This window comes from Mus caroli, chromosome 4 (assembly GCF_900094665.2).
Source record: "Mus caroli chromosome 4, CAROLI_EIJ_v1.1, whole genome shotgun sequence".
Taxonomy (NCBI): domain Eukaryota; kingdom Metazoa; phylum Chordata; class Mammalia; order Rodentia; family Muridae; genus Mus; species Mus caroli.
In genome coordinates this window covers 126,505,523-126,522,347 of record NC_034573.1, presented here as the reverse complement: position 1 = coordinate 126,522,347, position 16,825 = coordinate 126,505,523, and the positions used below count along the sequence as shown (strand labels likewise).

Here is a 16,825-nt window from a genome sequence, read left to right as displayed (position 1 = left end):
AAATTGAGAAACATTTGGGCTGAAATCGCTGCTTTATCTGGAGGAGCCACAGCGCCGGGAGAGACCACTGCTGCGCGGGGGGGATTCCGGGGTCCCGGACACCCGGGTGCGTGGGGTCACGATGCTCCAACACGGTTGCTGCTCCATCCGAAGGGACACAAAAGATTTAGAAGATTATGACTCGGGCGTGGTGCGACTCGTGGGTGCACCGGGCAGAGGCACAGGATTGGCAGTCCAAACCCGGCTCCCCCCACGCCCGCGGCTCAGGTGGGCCGTGCCCAGCGCTGGCGGAGCCCGGGTCCCCGTTCTGCCCGGGCTGGATGGCTCATTCTGCTGGCTGCGCGGCGGCGGCGGCTCGTGTGTGTGTGCGCCGCGCCCCGCCGCTCCCCGCCGGCCCCCCGAGCCCGGGGCGCGCGCTCCAGCCCGGGGGTCCCCGCGGCGCCGCGGCCGGAGGCTCCGGGCAGCGCAGCAATGGCCGTGCGCAGGCTGGGGGCCGCGCTGCTGCTGCTGCCGCTGCTAGCCGCCGTGGAAGGTGAGCGGGGATGGGGGCGGGGAGCGGCCGCCTCGGCCCCGGGTCGCCCCCTCACTCGGCCCCGCGGTCGCAAAGTTTGCCCGGGGGCCGGTGCGGGGCGCAGGTGGCCGCGGGGAGGTGTGGCCGGCGGCCACCGCTAGGGAGGACGCGGGGCCCCGCGGGCGCCCGGGCGAGCGGCGGGCGCTGATTGACTGTGCCAGGAGGAGGCGAAGGGACCATCTTGCCGAGGCTTTGTAGCCAGCCGGGCGAGCGCCGCCCAGGGCTGGGGGCTCTTACCACTGCGCGCCCGCCACCGAGGTCCCCGCATCCCCGCAGAGCCCGGCAATGCCTCGGCACCGAGCTCAGGGGCGCGGGCCCGGCGCGCAGTGGGTGCTGCAAAGTTTGGCAGGGAGCGTTCCGAGGGAGGCACCGCGGCCGCGCCAAGGATTGGGGATCCCTGGCCGCGCCCCCTTGGATGCAGCCTGGGCCACCCGAAGAGCAGGGGCACCCGCGGAGTGGAGCGAAGCGCGCGTGTCCCCCACCCTCGCGTCCGTGCCCGCCCGGTCGCTCGCGGCGTACAATGGGGTCCCCTCCCCAGCAGGACTGAGCGGGGGATGGGGCGATGGGCATCACTCTTGCGCGCCGGGTTCTCCGGGTACCTCCGTGGGCCACCGCCCCGAGGGCTACAGAGCTCAGCGTGGAGTCTGGAGCCCCGAGAACTCTCCAGCTGCCGTCAGAGACCCGACCAGATGCTTTGCCATGTGTTGTTGGCCTTGGCCTGGGTCTCCGGGCCTCTCCCCGAGGCCTCGCGCTGTGGTACCACCCGACCCCCCGGGGGCGGGAGTGGCTGCCAGGTGGTCGCAGCTCGCTGGCTTTGGAGGGAAAGTTGTTAGTGGGGGTCTGGGTGTGTCCACCAGGAATGGCCGGGCTGGAAGGACCAGGCGTGAATCCTAATAATGGTTCTCACGTGTACTGTGCTCTACAGTTTGCCAGTCGCTTCAGTTTATGAAGTACTTTGCTCTCTGTGGTTTACAGCGTGCTACACGGTTGACAAGGTACTTGAAGCCTTCTTTGCAAAGTGCTTGCCGGCCGACAATCTGTGTTGAATCCTTCAAGAGAAGTCTTCCGGGAAGCCAGATGGGTCGAATTTTTACTGGTTTTTAGCAAATAGGGAAACCGCGGGTTCAGAAAAATCCTGTCTCAGCCCTAGCCATTGGGTGATAAAAATAGGCCCTGGGTCTGAGGTCTTTCAAACAACTGGCTTTCTTACCCCTAAAGAAGGTGACTCGTTCTAGGAGTGTGCCACCGAGGGCTTGAGGGGTGAGACACAGAGTGCCCTATTCTTGGGTCACTTTGGGGTGAGGTGTGAAGAAGCCTTGAGGGCTCCAGGCACAGCCACTCCAGGCATGGTGGGGGACCCCGTGCTATAACTTAGTTTCTTTCCCAGTAATGAGCATTTTAGTGACCGCAGTGGGGAGGAGAAGGGGGGTCCTTGGATGGCAGCCATAGTGTTTGGCACCAAGGCAGCTGTCCTCCGGCTCCTGCAGGATTTGGCGGCTGCCTGCGGTTTCCCAGAGTGGGGTGGCCAGGGCACTGAGGGTGCCACGGGCCCTGGGTGTGGAGGGCAGCCCTGGAGCCTGGCTGCTGGCGGGGAGCTCCCTGGGATCTGGTTGGTGTACCGCTTATTACTCCGGCTTTGGGGAAATGACTCATGTGCTGGCCCGCTATACGTTGGGATGTTTACAGTATTATGGGGAGCTTGGCATAAATATTGCTATTTAGGTTGCAGTCAGTGGGGCTGGAGGGGAAGAAAATTGGCCTCTCTTGCGCGTTTGAGAAGGCCCGAGTGTGTTTTTAATTACCGTGGGGTAGATGGAAGGGCCACGTCTGTCCAGCTCTGGCAAGTGGGTGGTTAGAATCTGGGGGGGGGGGGCGTGGCCTGGCTGGGCCCTGGCCCTGGACACAGAGCTGGTTGACAGCTGATGTCACAAGACAGGATGGTTGCCCGTTTGGGGGCAGGAGTAGGAGGATTCTGGAGAATTTAATTCATCATGATTAGCTCATATTGGACTGAGAGATGGTATGATGTAGACCCCAGGGGACTGTTTGTAATTCTCTCGGGACACTGGGGCAGAAGGCTCCTTCTCTGTAGGAGCCTCAGTTTCCCTAGGTAGGGCCTCTGGCTATTCTCTGTGGATTCCATCTTTATACCAGCCATCCCTAAATCCTTTCTCCAAGCCTCTTTTTTCTCCTCTGTCACTTAAGGTGATCACAGTGACTGTCTCACCGGTGTGATTGTAAACATCCTACTGAATAGTGGATGGAGAGATAATCCAACTGTAAGAATTGGGTATGCCTTTGTCCTGGAAAGGAAGAGTATAGGTGGTACAGCCTATAGCATATCTGGGGCACATTGGATGCTCTGAGATGCAGCCCCGTCTGTGGGACAGTATGGAGGCCAGAGACCAGGGAGGACAGCCCTGGCCTCCAGCATCCAGAGCCATAAGACCACCACTGCCTGCCTTCCTTTCTCTTCCAGCTTGCTCTGTCTCCTAGCCCATCACGGGGCTGCCCTGAGCATTACAGCCTAAGGATTTCCAGCTCCAGACTGTGGAATGCTTGCGAGGAGATGAGGTGCACGTGTGTATGTGCACGTATGTGTGTGCGTGCGCACGCTGGGGAGTGGTTCCCCCCACCCCCGGCAAGAATGGTGAGCATAATGTCTCGCCCAAACCACAAGACCCCCTCCAGGAAAAGCAAAGTGTTGAACATCTGGAGCTGGGCCCAGGGACACATCTGACAGAGGATGGTGGCCGACTCACTACTAGATGGAATGTAAAGGCAGAGGTCTCTCCCCTTCACAGCCCTTCGTTTGCTTTCCAAATATTGATGGTGCTTCCTTTTTGGCTGGCTGGTGCTGGACCCTGGGGCCTGCAAGGAGACAGGGGACAGGCTAACAGAGAAAATCGTTGGCAAGAGCGAATGTGTGAAGTGTGTCCCCTAGTGCTGCCAGGAGGAAGTTGAGGGCCACCTGGGGGTGCAGTTTGGGCTGGAAAAGGGTTGTTTCCTTTTTTATGGCTCTATGCTGGGGTTCATTTTCTCACTCCCCACTCTCCCGGCAATGAACTTTCTTAGCCACCTGGCGGGTTTGGGTGTTTTTTTTTTTTTTACACAGATTGGTCTCTTCAGAGTTGAGGCAGTTGACTTTGGGACTGTGAGGAAGAGGAAAAATGTTGCCAGGCAAGCTAGCAGCATATGGAAAGACCCGGGAGCCCGATGATCTGGCATTTCCTTGGGTGTGACCTAAGGGAGTGTGCCCCGAGGACACTAGTGGGAGCCAAGACTTAGAAGGAAGACCAGGCAGATGCAGAAAGGCTGGGGTGGAAGGTTAAGATGCTGAGGGAAGTGGAGAGGGAGCCATTGAAGGTTTTTGAGCTTGTTTATTGAGGGACCTAGCCAGATTTGTGTTTGGGAAGATGGATGACTTCAGTGATGGGGGATGCTGAGAATATCCAGACTTGGTCCTGCAAAGGAAGGCCAATCTGGACTCTGAGTTCCTTGAAGGCGCAGACTCCCTGGACCTTTTGAAAGTCCAGAGTTGTGGTACATAACTCAAACACTATACTTTCCAAGAGGCCTTTTGATACTTTGTATCTTACCAGCTTCTTTTGACTTTGTAACAACCATATTGGTTTCCTTGTTTCATGGTGCCTGGCCCTCTGGACCATGAACCTCAGGAGCCAGTGACTCAAGCTGCTGCCTTGGCCCTAGCATCCCAGTGTGCAGAGCTATGATACTCAAGGACAAGTGCGTGGTCAGCTACCGCACAGTCAATGGATACAGTGCTCAGTGAGTGGGCCTGGGACGAGCATGGGAGGGAAAGGACTGAGGAAACCAAGGGAGCCTTCCTGGAGAGGGAAAATCTGGGGATGGCTCAAACAGGGCTGGAAGGAAGTGTTTTGAGTATGTGGGACAGAACATTTTAGCCAAAAGGCCACATGGACCCTTTCTGATAAGGGCTGGGAGCTTTACCTGCTCCGAGCCTTGGTGAATATGGGGTAAATTTGCAGTTGTTTCCTGGGTGCAATTGTTTTTGCTCTTTCTCACTTCAGAGGAGGTAGCTTTTGTGTATATCTTAGTCAAGGAAAGCAAGACTTCACTTTAAACCCCAGCATCTGAGAGTTCTTATCAGATGGCCCCTTCTCTCATCCACCCCTCCATGCGTCTATCTGTCCATCTCTCTATCCCCTGTCTATCTACCTTCATTATTGCCCTCCCTACATCCATCCACCACTCACTCATTCACTCACCCATCCATCTGTCCATCCATCTCCAGGGGCAGGTGGTGCGTGGGGAATAGAGCCTGGCTGTGGGAGAGAACAGGGCCTGCTGACTTCGTAGAAATACAAGTAGAAAGAGTCTTCTGGAGGCACGGATCTGGGTTCAAATGGGAGCACAGCAAGCTGTGTGGTGTGCAACAAGATACTCATATTCTCTGGACTTCATCTCCTATGGTTCGCTTGACAAACACTCAGCATAGAGGGGAGGCTGGTTTGGGTCCATGGCTCCTTTCCTTGGCTTGCCTGTAGGTGTAGTCTGTGATGATTGGGCTGGGATGTGCCTGCCTACTTACTTAGTAGTGGTGGTCTGGCTCAGTCCTCTGTCCTGGCTTCATTCCACAGGTGACTTGCTCCCCTAGCCCTGGGACAGGGCTCTACATATGAATGGATTCAGAAGTCTCTATCTAGGACAGTGGGGGATGCCCTCTGGGTCTCAGACTACCTATAGCTCTGCACTCTGGTCCCTCTGAGCCTGTCATAAAACCCTGGCTTGGGAGGTACCACAGCTCTCAGGATTCTCCCTACCTCTGAAGTCTTTTCAACAGTGCCTCCTCCAGTGCCTCCTGGAGGTTGTCCTTGCTGTCTTTGACCCCTTGATTGAAGTGTCCTGGACATGTTCTCTGGGCACTCATGCTAGTCTCAAACTGGCTCTGTAGCCAAGAAAGACCTTGAACTCTTGGTCCTCCCGCCTCTATCTCCCAGTTGCTGGGATTACAGTTGTGCGCCATCACGCAGGTTTTATGGGGTGCGAAGGATTGAATCCAGGGCCTTTTGCATGATAGGTAAGCATGCTCGCCAGGAACTGAGTCACATTCCCAGTCTCCTCTGGGCATCTTTAAGGATCCTCAGCCCAAGCTCCTGTCAACTCTGCCCGCCCACAGTTCACCTGTGAGCTTTGGTGGAGCAAGCTCCTTGTACAGAGAAAGACCCCCTCAGGAAGGGTGGGAGGAGCCAGGAGGGTGGAGCTGATGAGTGACTGAAGGCTTAGGCCTAGAAGGGGCGGGGCGGGGGGGGGAGGTGGTGGACGGGAAGGGGGAGGAGCTGGGCTACTGTTCAGGTTAAAGGGTGTAGATGAGGTTAGAGTTGCTGATCTGTGTGTCCTGGCCTCTGTCAGTTTTGTGAGTGGGGAGCAAGGTGGGGGAATCTGTATTTTAAAAACCCTTCTGGTAGTAACACTTGTCCCCAGTGACCTGAGATACAGCCGGGGACTCCTGGGAGAGGAAAAGGACCACCAGGCGTCTGGGAAGTGATATGCATCAGGGCCCCGTGCCTACCTCCCGGCACCTCCTGGTGGCTGCCGAATAGGAGGAGGCTAGGAGGCTGGCCGGGCGGGCTGGAGAGTGGGAGGGAGGAATGTTTGTTCAGCTCCGAGGGGTGGGGTGGCCCTTGGTGCAGCACCTGGAAGCTTCCTGATTGGCATCAAGGAGGCAAGGCTGATAAGGCCTTGAAAGGGTTTTAGGGCTTTTTTAAAGCAGCTGCCTTCCGGAAGGTGGGGGAGGGGAACTCCTGTGTCACCTGGGGCTTGCTGAGGCCACTGAAGCCTGGGCCTCATTAGGTGAGCATCCCGGAGCCACCTGCTCCCCCTTCCTCCCACCCACCCCCTCTATGCCCCGGGAGTAGGTACACCCTTCGAAGAGGGTAACCTTTCCTACTCTGTGGTCTTAAGCCAGCAGGAAACTCAGCCTCAGTTTCCTCCTTTGTTAGGGGCAGACAGGGTCTGCTGGGAGGCACTGGGAGAGCCAGAGTGCAGGTCCCTAGCAGCAGAGTAACCTGACACTCAGCCATGCCCAGTTTCATTTGGTGGCATAAATGAGATGTGAGTACCCTCTCCCCCTGTCCTGCATAGCCCCAGGTCCCTTCCCTCCTGTCCTCTTAAGCAGCCAACGTATGTTCAAACACGCATGTACGTGTGCACAGAATGACATATAGAGTCACACTCTCCCTTCCTGTGTGTCCTTAAGGGCGGTTGCTTATCCTCTCTGAGTTTTAGTTCCATACTCTTGAGATGGCTGTGGGAACCAATACCCTCCCTGGAGAAGCCGGTGAGCTTGAGTGAGCCTCGGGTGTGAATAAACATTACAAAGCTGCAGCCTCTGGATCCCAGTCAGCAGCTGGGCTCAGAGTAGCAGAACGTGGGTGTTGTTTCACTAGGTCCTCAGTCTCAGCTCTCCCCTGCCCTGCCCTTCCCTGCAGGGGAACAGCCAAGACAGGTAAGGCCTGAGTGTTCTAGAGCTGGGTTTTACTTATTCTTGCTGAGGGTAAGAGGCCCCTCAGCCTGTCTTTGAGGGGTTTCCTCAAAGGCTTTGCCCTAGTTTAACCTTCCCCCTCACCCCCTCCCAATTTCCTCAAAGCCCTTGCCCCATTTGACACCCCCTAAGAACTCCCCAGATTCTCCATGGTCACACCCCACTTTTGGCCCAGTGCCTGCCTGGTTTCCATTTCCTGCCACGAAAGGTGCCGATGGCCGTGATTGTCTGCAGACCTGGCTGAGCCTGTCTGTATGTCCTACAGGTTCACAGTGGCCATGTGGCCACATCCATTTGACAGATGGGGGAAAGAAAACTCAGAAACTGACAGTCCTGGGGACACCCAGGGAATGGCAAGGTCGGGGCCAACTGGGTGTGAGTGGCACTGGGTCAGGGGGAACCTGTCCTCTCCAACTGCTTCTGGAACAGGGTTTTGCGCTCTCAGGCAGGCTTGGCTCTGACTAGGGTCTCTGAGGCAGCTGTCCAGCCTCCAACTCTGTCAGCATCCTGAGATAATATAGAGGAGAGTGTTCTGGAACTCACAAACCTGCCATAAAAACGCAATCTCTGTCATAATGGTCGGAATAATGTTGTTGTAAGTTAGACAAATCGGGTGTTAACGCTGTGTATTGTGGGGACGAAGGGGGAGTGCCTCTGCCGAGATCGGAGACTATGAAGTTGTCATAAGAGGGCTTCTGAGAAAACTGGAGGATCATGAGTTCTGTGTGTGCCATGGTCACCCTCCAAGTGGGCAGGAGCTAATGAGTCCACTTCAGAGATTGGAGAAACTGAGGCCTAAGGGGAAAAAAATGTACCCGTCCAAGGTCAGTGGCTTGCTGTAACTGAGGCCTCTCCACAGATCCCAGAAGTCTCCATTCCCATTGACTGTTTAGCCAACAGTTAGAAAGATAGTGTGCTATAGAAAAATTCCTGATTCTGGCTTCTCCAAAAGTCAGTCTGGCTACCCAGGCCCACGTCGTCACATGGCTGATTCACAGGCACCTCCTCAGAGTCCCCGAGTACTGGGTGACTAGCCACCACCTTATAGCATATATTGGTATTGCCCTCCCAACTCTGCAGAATCAAATGGACCCTTGAGTCTGGCCCAGACTCTGTGCGGACCTAAAAACAGAACCTAAAGGTCTCCTGGGCCTTGATTGCCTCTTCTATGACATGGGTCAGGATGCTGCAGGTACTGGACACCGGTCCGGGAGAACACCACCGAAGGACATCTGTGGCCTGCTGCTGGGTAACAAACGCCTCTATAGTTTCTAGCTCTGAGAAGGACAACTTAGGACTTCTTCTCCAGCAGGTTTGTGGCTGTGGGAGGGATTGTGCTTCAACAGTGTCTGCCAGGACCCTTGTGGAGAAGGGGGCTCAGTCAGTGAGACTGGACATGCCAGCGTGGCCTTGCGGACAGCTGGAGGGCTGGACCCCTCACTCCTCAGTGTTTCTCTCTTCCAGAGGACAAGGCAGAGCCTCAGACTTTTCCTTCCTTTCTTTGTCTGCCGTGCTGAGGCTACACCAAGGTTTCATGCCTGCTAGGCAAGTGTTTTACTTACTACTGACCTACGTGCCCATGTAACACTTGTGGTTTTGCCAGGCAGCAGTGGTGTATGCCTTTAATCCCAGCACTCGGGAGGCAGAGGCAGGCGGATTTCTGAGTTCAAGGCCAGCCTGGTCTACAGAGTGAGTTCCAGGACAGCCAGGGCTACACAGAGAAACCCTGTCTTGAAAAACCAAAGGGGGCCGGGGAAGAGACTTGTGGTTTTAGTAAAAACATAAATAAGATTATGTACGCATATGTACATATATGTTAATTATTGTATGTGAGTGTGGGCATGTATGTGTCATGGCATGATTGTGGAGGTCAGAGAAGTGGGGTCTCACTTTCCACCAAAGGACCTGGGGATCTATCTAATGAGGCTGGTGTGGGAAACTCTGTTACACACTGAGTCATCTTCAGTAGCTTGGATTTTCTGAGACCAGGTCTCATTCTGTAGCCCAGGCTAGCTTCCTGTTTGTGACAATCCTCCTGCCTCAGCCTCCCACCTGCTGAGATCACAAGCAGGCTCCACCATTCTCAGTCTCCGTGTAAGACTTCTTGAAATGTAGGACCAGTTAACACCAGTCCCAAAGCCAGCTCAGATTCATCCCAGACTCCTTCATCAGGCTCCCAAGAAGGGAGGAGACCCATGGTCTCATTTTCTATTCAGGCCTTAAGGAGACGCCCCTTTCTTGTCAGAGACTTGACCTGCCCTTTAATGGACTAATTGCTTCTTCACCAAAGCATACGTTGGAGGAGATGCTCAGGGTTCTGGGCTTTCTCTCATCTCACGCCATCTCTGGTACATCTCTCTATATGCTCTGGGTTACCCTTTGCTCTGGATTTTGATCTAGGCTGCCAAGGAAACAAACGGGCCTTGTGTTCGTTCACTGGGATAAGGGCCTTTAGGCCACCACTCTACAGACAGTTTTATTCCATGTTGTGGGTAGCCCATGGATGGAGGCAGCAGGAAGCCAGAAGGCCCGATCCCTGCCTGTGACTCTCTCCACTCCACCCCAGCACTTTCTCTCTGTACCTTTCCAGTGAATCTGCCCTGAGCAGGCAGGGTCTCTCTGTCACCTTGTGACTCATGCCCAAGTTAGTTCCTGACAGGTGTAAACTCAGGAACCTCTATACTAGTGAGGGCAGCCAGGGACAAACTTATTCAAGACCTGTTGTGAGGTTTGAGGTCAAAGAAAGAGGTCTTGGGCTGGTCACATGGAATTTGAGATTAGGTCCTGGGATAGGTGGCTTTGCTTGGGCCTCAGTTTCCCCAGGAGTCATAATTTCAGCTACCTGTGATAATCTGTGTCAAAAAAAAAAAGCAGCTGTATTCTTCAGTCAACTTAAAAAGCATCTGAGGTGTGACTGTGGCTGTCATTCTTGTTGTGGCCAGGGGACTGCCACCTGCTGAGAGAGGCAAGGGGGGGATGGGAAAGGTTTGGGTATGATTCCGTGGTTGTTGGAAAATCTACTTTTGTGGCACAGGTGACATGCGTGGGTAGAGGAACCTCGCTGGCATCATCCGCAGAGGCCCATTGGAGAGTGGGCCAGGCAACGCATTAGTGGGATTTTATGTGTTAAATTTATGACAAGCAAGAAATATGGCTCCTATCTGCTGCCTAAATGGGAGATCAAGTTTGAAGTCACACAGATAATAAATCACAAGGGTCCTGGTTAGAGACCCCAGACCCAGCAACTGGCCTGACTTGTGATCTAGCGTGGACAGTTCAAGTCGGAAGGACGGTGATACCCAAGAGAGAGCACAAGCCCTGTCTAAAGATGGCAGGTGCCATTCACCCCTGACCCATTTTTTCCCCTATGGGAGTTGGGGCTCAGGGCAGAAGCTTATGATTTGCTAAGTTTGTGTGTTTATGGGGAAACTGTCGCACCTAACCATGTTCACGGTACGTGAATCTATGGTCTTTATGCTTGCACGGCAAGCACTGGGCAGACCGAGCTGTCTTCGCCGCACCTGGAGGAGGTGACTCCTCAGAGAGTCCAAAAGCATAGGCACACCTGAAGTGTGAGGCCAGTTCTGGGCACTGTAAGTGCCAAGACGCGGTGGCAGGCCCATGAACGCACTGGGTATTGGGACTGCGTATAGGAGTCCTATGCGTGTGTGTGTGTGTGTGTGTGTGTGTGTGTGTGTGTGAGTGTGTGTGTGTGTGTGTGTGCCGGAGAGCAGAAGCTGCCAAGCACAGGGGCGGGGTGCAAGCTGCCTGTCCCCAGCAGGGAGAGCGTGAGGTCAACATTCCCATTATGGCGACGACATATGTCCGCAGCACCAACTTGTCACTTGGCCCGAGTCCATGGGAAGCCGGAAGGACAAAAAGCATCTGAAATGTGTAAGTGGGGCCGAAAGCGGCTTAGAGCACAGTGGGACTCGACCCTCCTGAATGGGCCTTCTCCGCCTCTCCTGGGAGGCAGGGCCTGGGAACAGCTCTGCCAGAGCCCAAAGGGCCCTTTTGGAACCCACAAAAAGCTGGGGGCCCAGGGAGTCTGCTCGAGTCAGGGCCCTGGCTGTGACATCCTCTTGCTTGTGCCCGTCAGCATCAGCTGTCACGACTCACAGCCTCAGATGGCAGCTCCCGTGGCTACGGGCAAACAGTGGAAAGGGAACACTTCTGAGCAGCTGAGGAGCCCCCAGCACTTGGGACACCCTCGGACTAGTCCCTTCAGGAGCCAGATGAGGCAAGACCCCTGGCCTGGGTCTAGGGGATCCAGGAGGTCCAGGCAAGAGCCTGCTCTTTGAGAAAAAGGCAGAGAGGAATTCCTTTCCTGGCTTCTCTACTTGTCCGCTCTGTCACTGAAGATGAACCGGCCTGGAACTCACTGGGTTGCCAAGATGACTTTGAGTTTCTGATCCTCCTACCTCTACCTCCTAAGTGCTGGGATTTTTGGGTGTGCACCAGCACACTTAGTTTGTGCAGTATGGGACATCAAACCCAAGGGTTCGTGCATGTTCGGCAGACACTCTGCACTGAGTTAAATCCCCACCTGGTTGAACCTCTTTAGTATTAGGGTTTTTTTCCCCCATAAATGGGTGTGAGAGCCCCTGCTCCAGGTGCTAACAGGGAAGTAGAAGAGAAAAGTCTCCATTTTTCCAAACCTTGCGTCATCTCAGTTTCTCTGCTTGGTTTTGAACAGTAACAGTAATAACAGAAGCAGTTTGGCTTTACTGAGGATATAGGTACAGAAAGGAAGCTGTTAAGGCCAGCGTTGTTATAGCTTATAGGTACTGTTACATCCTATAGATTGAACAGTGAAATTGGGCATGATTGCTCTCATACCTGCAAACCCCGAGGAGTCTGGGGCAGGGGAATTGCTGTATGTTTGAGATCAGCCTGGAGAGGGTCATTGAGATGGGCTGAGTGGTTCAGAACACCTGCTGCTAAGCCTGACTATGGGAGTTTGGTCTCTGTGCCCACTTGGTGGAGAGAGGGAGTCAGTTCTCACAAATCACCCTTTGCCCTTCACTCATGAGCAGTGGAATGCGTGTGCACATGCACAAGTATGCACACTCATACATACATAAAGTACATGTAATAATAAAAAGTACTTCCAGTAGTGGCACACGTCTTTAATCCCAGCACTTGGGAGGCAGAGGCAGGAGGATTTCTGAGTTCGAGGCCAGCCTGGTCTACAGAGTGAGTTCCAGGACAGCCAGGGCTACACAGAGAAACCCTGTCTTGAAAAAAAGAAGAAATTAGGCTTAAAGAAGGTTATTACTCACTCTTGGATTTTGGTCAGGGATGGTGGAGCTGGACCCAGACTCACAAGCTGCAAGATAGATGGAAGGACGGACATCTTCACTTTTAAGTATTCCAGAATGATTTCTTTGTTATTTTATGTGCATTGGTGTTTTGCCTGCATATTTGTCCATGTAAGAGTGTCAAGTCACTTAGAGCTGGATTACAGAGAGTTGTGAGCTGCTTTGTCGGTGCTGGGATTTGAACCTGGGACCTCTGGAAGAGCAGCAGCCAGTGCTCTTAACCACTGAGCCATCTTTCAAGCCCCACTTTTAAATATTTTAGAAGCATCCATATAGCTGTGGCCCACATCAACTACCAGGAGGACTTTTGTGTTATATTCTTTAGATAGAGGTGCATGCGTGTGTGTGTGTGTGTGTTTCTATTTTGGGGTGGAAACAGGGTCTTATACTTGCTAGGCAAGTGCTCTACCACCGAGCTACTCTTACCAAGGCTTTTTACCCATTTTATCCCCACACTAAACTTGTGGCGCCTACAGTGTTGTTTCCTATTGCATCCTGCCTGCACCCCACCCCCTTCTTGCTCTGGCATCTTCCAGCCACCTATTAAGCTTGTGTATCTCCTCCTGTCTGGAGCGGATTGCCCTCTGCCTGTGGTAGTAGCCTTTGTGTCCACCGTGGTACCTTGCATGTAACTCTATTATATTTCTCAGATTGTATCAGCCATATAAGGGGTCAGCATGCCCACTTCCACCCAGCCATAGTGGGAGATGCCCAGCTGTGACGGTTGAATGGCGTATAGAGGAGCAGTGGGCTGAGCAGTTGACAGCTGGCTGATGGTTGGACGGATGAGTGGCTGGATGGACAGAGGATGAATGAATGGGCAGCTACATGGATCTGATGGTTGGGCAAATGACGGACAGGCTGATGGTTAAATGAATCGGTAGATGAGTAGACTCGTGGGTGGGTATGTGAGTGGTGGATGGATAGACCAATGGATAGGTGGATGACCGAACAGATGGGAGAGATAGATGGGTGGATGAGTGGATAGGTAGATGGATAAATAGGTGTGATGTACAGATGAATGGATAGGTGGATAGAATTGATAATGGATGAATGGATAGCTGTGTGGCTGGCTGGCTGGCTGGGTAGATAGATGGGATGGATGGATGGATGGATGGATGGATGGATGGATGGATGGATGGACAGATAGAAAGAGGCAAGCATTTGCATGTTTTGGATAGACAGGTGGATAAATGAACCAAAGAATGAATAAGAACCTGGGAGCCCTTCCTCCCTGAAATTCCCTTTGGTATCTGGACTATTATATTTTCCCATTCTTCTGTTTCTGGCTCCCAACCAGGTTGGCAAATAGCAGACACCCCAGGTTTAGAAAAATCCTCTGAGCCATCGATTGGGTTTGCCAAAGTTTCTACACTGAGGAGTTCCGGAGAAGTTGCCCCCAAGTGATTATCTGTGGAGTAAATCCTATTTGCCCGCCGACTTGGCTCATGCTTTTAGAGATGTCTTCCTGCTGTCAGGGGCTGCTGCTTTTAGAGCCGGTGACAGGTGGGGGAAGAGCTGAGACTCCCCAGGGATCAGCCGTCCCAAGCTTCCACTTTCTCCAACCTATGCTCAGACTGATGTTGGCTTCAATTTGGGAGCTCACAGCCAGGGAGAGGCGCAGCAGCTGGGGACAGACTGAGCATCTGGTCGTAGAAGCCTATGCTGCCGGCCGCTGGGGCTTCGTTCAGTTTCCTCCAGACTCTTTCTGTCCATCTGTCTATGCATCCTTCCTTCCTTCATCCTTTTCTCCTCTCCATCCATCCAATCATTTGTCTGTCCATCGCTCTCCATTAAAGGCCTCTGAGATGCCAGGGGACCTTGTGAGAAATTAAACAAAATGACATTGGCTATCAGAGCTACATCCCAGCGGAGATGGTCAAAACCTGCTTCCTCTTCCTCCCTCTCCATCACCTCTTTTCCTTCTCTTCTCTTTTCTTCTCCTCCTTCATTAGTAATATCAGAGCAGCCTCTGGATGAGCTGGCGCTATCCTCATTGACCCTGATAACAGCCCCTTAACTCCTAGGGCAGATTAAAACAGATGCAAGTTCAGATGTCTCCGGACACCCGAGGTAACTGTCTTAAACAGGTCGAGCTTCTCTGATGTGAAAAACCTGAAACCCAAAAGGATTCGATCAGTATGAGCCCTCAAAGCAGGAAATTCCCAATCTGATGCCATGTGATATGTCACAGTCAAAACTCAGGCACACTGAGGCCAGTAGGGCTGGGGAGATGGCTCAGTGGGTACATCCCTGAGGCCTGAGGACCAGAGTTTCGGAGCCCAGAATTCATGTAATTGAGTCTAAAGCGTGATCCTCACACTTGGGAGCCGGATACAGGATGGCAAGATCAAGCTAGCTAGTGAGACTAGCCAAAGCAGTGAACCAGGAGTTCAAATGAGAGTCCCTTCCTCCATATATAAGGTGAAAAGTAATCAAAGATGCCAGCCTTCAACCTCTGACCTACAGATGCACACATGCCTGTGAATCCACATGCATACACACTCCCACGAACACGTCAAAACGGAAATGTCAGCACACTAACAACATCACGTAAAATGACCTTTGGGCTCGTTCTGGGTTGTTGTTGTTTGATGATGTTTGGGGTTTTATTTCATTTTGTCTCTTTTTTTGTTTGTTTTGGTGTGATGTTGTGTGTATGTACGCTCACATCACATCTGTATGCAGGTGCATTTGTCTTCCAGTGCACACGCGGTAGCCAGGAGTCAGTGCTGTGTGGGTGTCTTCCTCTCTCTCTCTCTCTCTACCTTCTTTTTTGAAGTGGAGCCCCTGGCTGAACCTAGAGCTGGTCGGTTGGCTGGGCAGTATGCCCTGAGTTTCTTCTGTCTCCACATCCAGTGTTGGGGTTACAGGCATGCACCACCAACTCCTGGCTTTATTTTCTGAGGGTGCTGGGGATCCAAACTTGGGTTTTCCTGCTCGCACAACCTACACTTTATCCACTGGGCCAGCTCCCCAGCCCCAGATTCTCACCCAGTGCAGGCTAGCCTCACATTTTCTGCATAGCTGAAGCTGGTCTTGAACTCTTGATCCTCTTGCCTCCACTACCTGTGTGCAGGGATTACGGGTGTGTAGGAGCACACCCAGCATCACGCTGTGTATAGAAGGTATATATGAAATAAAAGTCATCTTCCTGTCTGGACTTGAGGCCTGTCCTTAAGATATCTTATTATGTATATGTAAATGTCTTAAACAAACAAAAAAAGAAACCAAAAATCGTGTGTGTGTGTGTGTGTGAGTGTGTGTGTGAGTGTGTGTGTGTGTGTGAGTGTGTGTGTGTATGAGTGTGTGTGAGTGTGTGTGTGAGAGTGTGTGTGTGTGTGTGTGTGTGTAATGGAGTGTGCTACAGAGAAGTGTCTTCCAGCCTGTGCTGTGGGAGAAAGCATTCAAGCGGAATGAAAGACATTCTTAGTGGAGGGAACGGCCTAAACAAAGGCCCAGAAGCTGGAAGGAGGCTGCTTTGTGGATGGATGCCACTGTAGCTGGAAGGGGGTGTGAAATGGAACAGAGACGGCAGAGGTGTGAGCAAGGTAAGTGGCCTTGAGTGACAGGCTGTAGTTGATCTTCGAAGCAAGAGAAGGGTGACAAAAGACATCCGGAGCAGGGAGCAGGTGATGTGGCTCAGGGTGGAGAGCCCAGGTACAGCCCCATTAAACAAGACCCTGTGCGCCTGCCAGCCACTGTGTCCATCAGCGGGAGAGAGAGGTGGTGCAGAACAGGCAGGACCAGGGCAGAGAGCAAATCGGCTGGGGCAGCATTCCAGCCCTCACTCTCCTGCCCAGACCTCTAGTTCTCTACCCCATCCCCACCCCTGAGCCCCCCAGCTCCTCACACCAGTGGCATTTCCTGCCAGCCAGAGAAAGGTTCCTGGCACCTTGCTTAGTCCAGGTCTTCCACAGAGTCAGAACAACCTGAGATTTATTCCAGAATTCAGAGTGTCCAAATGTAGGGAAACAGAGGCCCAAACTGCTGTCTGCCTGAGGTCATGCAAAACCTGTGGCGTGCTGGGACCTATTTGGGGTGACAACACTCAAAAATTGGTGGCTCCCCTTTTCTCCTGGTAGGATCTTAGATGGATTTTTTTTTTCATCTGCCTCTAGTCTTTTTGGTATGAGGCGACATAGAAGGAGAAAGGGCGGGGGGGGGGCGATATGAGCACTTAATCTCTCTGAACCTTGATTCAGCTTGCTGTGAAATGGGTCCAGTAATCACGACAAAAGTAAGACTCAATTTACTCCTTCCTGTGTATAAACTTCAGGCTGGAGGCTAGCTTGGTTAGTAGAGGGCTTGCTACCATGCACGAACGAAGGAAGGAAGGAAGGAAGGAAGGAAGGAAGGAAGGAAGGAAGGGGAAGGGAAGGGAAGGGAAGGGAAGGGAAGGGAAGG

At 53.2% G+C, this 16,825-nt stretch overlaps 1 protein-coding gene across 4 annotated transcripts in view; it reads left to right on the top strand.

Moving 5' to 3' along the window:
• The first annotated feature begins 333 nt into the window (after positions 1-333).
• Positions 334-16,825, top strand: part of Ephb2 (EPH receptor B2) — a 188,436-nt gene continuing 171,944 nt past the window's right edge. For all 4 annotated transcript variants that reach the window (XM_029476643.1, XM_021159263.2, XM_021159261.2 and 1 more), the window contains exon 1: positions 334-532. In XM_029476643.1, coding sequence (XP_029332503.1) covers positions 472-532 — 61 coding nt within the window. In that variant the 5' untranslated portion in view covers positions 334-471. The remainder of the gene's footprint in view (positions 533-16,825) is intronic.